Source organism: Ornithodoros turicata, chromosome 1 (genome assembly GCF_037126465.1).
Source record: "Ornithodoros turicata isolate Travis chromosome 1, ASM3712646v1, whole genome shotgun sequence".
NCBI lineage: Eukaryota > Metazoa > Arthropoda > Arachnida > Ixodida > Argasidae > Ornithodoros > Ornithodoros turicata.
Genome location: NC_088201.1, coordinates 80,622,851 through 80,625,942, shown reverse-complemented (window position 1 = coordinate 80,625,942; position 3,092 = coordinate 80,622,851). Strand labels below are relative to the sequence as shown.

General features: G+C 46.8%; 1 protein-coding gene across 1 annotated transcript; it reads left to right on the top strand.

Annotated features, from left to right (window-relative positions):
• The first annotated feature begins 1,550 nt into the window (after window positions 1-1,550).
• On the top strand, window positions 1,551-2,442 carry LOC135377609 (THAP domain-containing protein 1-like). The gene is made up of 2 exons (XM_064610150.1): window positions 1,551-1,616; window positions 1,807-2,442. Exons 1-2 carry the CDS (start codon window positions 1,551-1,553, stop codon window positions 2,440-2,442), a joined length of 702 nt encoding a protein of 233 aa, XP_064466220.1.
• Window positions 2,443-3,092: the final 650 nt, after the last annotated feature.

Below are 3,092 nucleotides of genomic sequence, written 5' to 3'. Positions count from 1 at the left end.
AGGAGCGCTTCTTTGAAAAATTGGGAGTGCCTCACCTTGAAGAAAAAAATGCCTAAAGGTTAGATGAAAACCTTTGAATGGAAGTTTGATGTATGTTCCGCTACGTTAACTCTGTCGTGCTGGTTACGAAGGGAGAGTACCAGGCCGCGTTCTTCCGTACATTCTTCTTGTGTACCGCGAAAGCAAATGACACCAGGAAGATCAAAGAATTAAAGAACTCTCCTCGAGTTTGGGGGGCACAGCACAAAGAACACAGAAACACAGTGTTCTATCGCAATGTTTACTCACCTTGCTTAAAATAACAACATTGATGTTCGAGAGCACCTTAAGCCGCGGCTGCTGCACCCAGCCACTTGTGAGGTAGTTGTGCGCTTCTAGTGACTTGTGCGCCTTTAACTCCTCGCGGGTAAGGCAGCTTATTGCATGAACCAGGTAATTCTTGATGTCGGTGAAGTCCACTTGTGGATACGAGTCCACGCTGGTACATAACTCTTCATAGCGAAGAACAAGTGGATCTTCACCTCCACACTGTATAACTTTGGCAACATATCGTTCTTTGGCCCGTGTGTCCAGGTAGTTAGCGTACTCGCTCAAACGCATCGTATGTGAAAGAAACGCCACTCCATCGGGACACGTGGCTCTTCACTGCAAGACCTGTGGGTGCTCCCCGCTATTGAATAATACCACAAGAGAGGGTGGGTTCAAAACGCGCGTTGCTCGGGAAATTCTGGAGACCTTCTTAATCACAACTTCAGAGGAAGATCACTGTGTTAGCACACCATCATTGTCACTGTTATCAGCCGAAATGGAATATCTTGGAACGTGCCCGGATCGCAACCACCATGTGTTGAGCAGCTACTTTTTCCCGTTTTGCTATTGTGATAAGGTGTTGTTACATTCCTTGTGTCTTGTTTTTCTATTTAAATGTGTGTGTTGCAAGTAAACTTCTGTTAGTTGAGAGTCAGCAGTTCGTTTGTGCACTTCCTCGTCCGTGTCCCTGGCTGCGTTCCGTTTATCATTATGTAAAAGAAACGGTCAAACAAAACCCTGACTCAAAAGGAATTTAGCCATATATCACAAAATGAACGACGGAAATTATTGCAATATATACATTGTTATCACTTTACACGTTCGCTATTCGCAATCTTCGCAATTCACAACCACAACACAACAAGGAAATCGCCGAGGTGGACCTACAATATGGCGGCGATGGAGGCCGGCTACTGTAGCGCCCCTAGTGAGTGACGTCATGTGAATAAACCCATTATGGATATCTGCCTTGGGGTAAGCGTCATTTGGGGCGGGGGATTTCTCCGTCGAGTTTGGAGGAAAGAGTGGAAAGGAATGCGTGAAAAGAAGGGGGAAACCAGTTCTGGGGGGCAGGGGTCAGCGAATATGTCTGAGTATATGTGTGTGCGTGTGTTATACACCCTTTTCGAAATTTCGCGCCATCTAGTGGCATTGATACGAAACGCCCGTCGGACGCCATAGTGCAATCGAAACGTGCGGGCGGCTTGCTGTTTTGGTTAGCTCCTACCATCTTCCTAGCTATGCCGTGTCACTGCTGCGTACCAGTGTGCCGACAGCGTGGCTACTTGGACGAGAATGGACAAAAGGTGAGTAGGCAACGCAGACAGATACGTTTTTCTGTGGGTTTTTTTCGAAGAAAAAGTTACCGACACCCGATACTGGCCGGGCGTTTCGGTTACTTCGCGCTTGCGATAGCGCGTCGTAAGCGAAACTTTATTTGACCTGCCATTCTTTTTGCGTTTGCCTGACTCAGCAACGTGTATTTACTTATTTCAGGTGAGCTTCCACAGATTTCCCAAGAGCATTCAGATTCGGAAACAATGGATCGTCGCTATTAAGAGAGACCCAGGCAAGGAGTTTAGAATCATTAAAAACACAAAAGTGTGTTCACTCCACTTCCGAGATGATGATTTCGTGAATAATGTCGCAAGTGGCTTGAGAATACTACGAGACAACGCTGTTCCATCGGTTTTTGCGTTCAGCAAACCAAAGAAACAGAGAAAGCCACCGAAATCAAGACCATTCGTGACAGCAACAACTGTGCAACAGTCACTGTCCTCATCGCAGCCGCTGTGCGCTATCGAAAACCTCGAAAACTTGCTGGAAGTGACCCCTGAGCCCTGCCCACCAGAACCATGCAGGTGCAACAGCCATGAAGAGCTGCAGCAAGTAAAGGCAAAACTGGCCCAGAGAGAGACAGAAATAACAAAGCTTCAACGTGAATTGGAAGGTGCTCGTGCAACAATAACAGATAGAAATGACGAGATAATGAAGATACAAGCGGAACTTAATAACATGACGAAAGAATGTGCTAGTCTCCAGCAGCTAGTCGCTCCCTTCTCCTTGGAGAAATTCAAGAGCAGCAAGGATGACATAAGTTTCTACACCGGCCTCCCAAGCTATGAAATTTGAGTGCCCTATATCAGTTTCTGGACCCCGGCACTGCAGGATGCAACATCATATGGCACGGCTCTAACACAACAAGCAACGAGTCAGCCCGTGGCCGAAAACGGAACTTAAGCACTGACAACCAGCTCTTCCTTGTGCTTGTGAAGCTCCGATTGGGTCTTTTCCACAGGCATCTTGGGCATCTGTTCAATGTCTCAACAGCCACAGTATCCAGAATTCTGACCACCTGGATTGACTTTATGTACCTGAAGCTTGCTAAACTACCTCTTTGGCCACCAAGAAGCGTGATAGATGCGACTATGCCATCACAGTTCACGGTCAAGTACCCTTCAACCAGGGTAATTACTGATGCAACGTACTGTCTGTTGCAAGTCTGCAACGTACTCACATTACAAATCTACGAATACATTCAAGGCACTCATTGGTGTTGCACCTGATGGACGATTGACATTCGTTTCTGAACTCTTCACAGGCTGTGTGTCGGACAGAGAAATCGTAGTAAAGAGCGGGTTCCTAGACCTAGAGTTCACACCAGGAGATTCAGTGATGGCAGACAAAGGCTTCAAGATTGCAGACCTACTAGAAAAGAAAGGCGTGAGCTTGAACATCCCCCATTTCTTACAAATGGACAGTTCAGTAGTGCAGAAGTGCGT

Coding starts and splice junctions, on each gene's coding strand:
- LOC135377609 (XM_064610150.1), top strand. CDS start 1,551: ATGCCGTGTCACTGCTGCGTACCAGTGTGCCGACAGCGTGGCTACTTG. Junction 1,617..1,806: donor TGGACGAGAATGGACAAAAG/GTGAGTAGGCAA, acceptor TACTTATTTCAG/GTGAGCTTCCACAGATTTCC.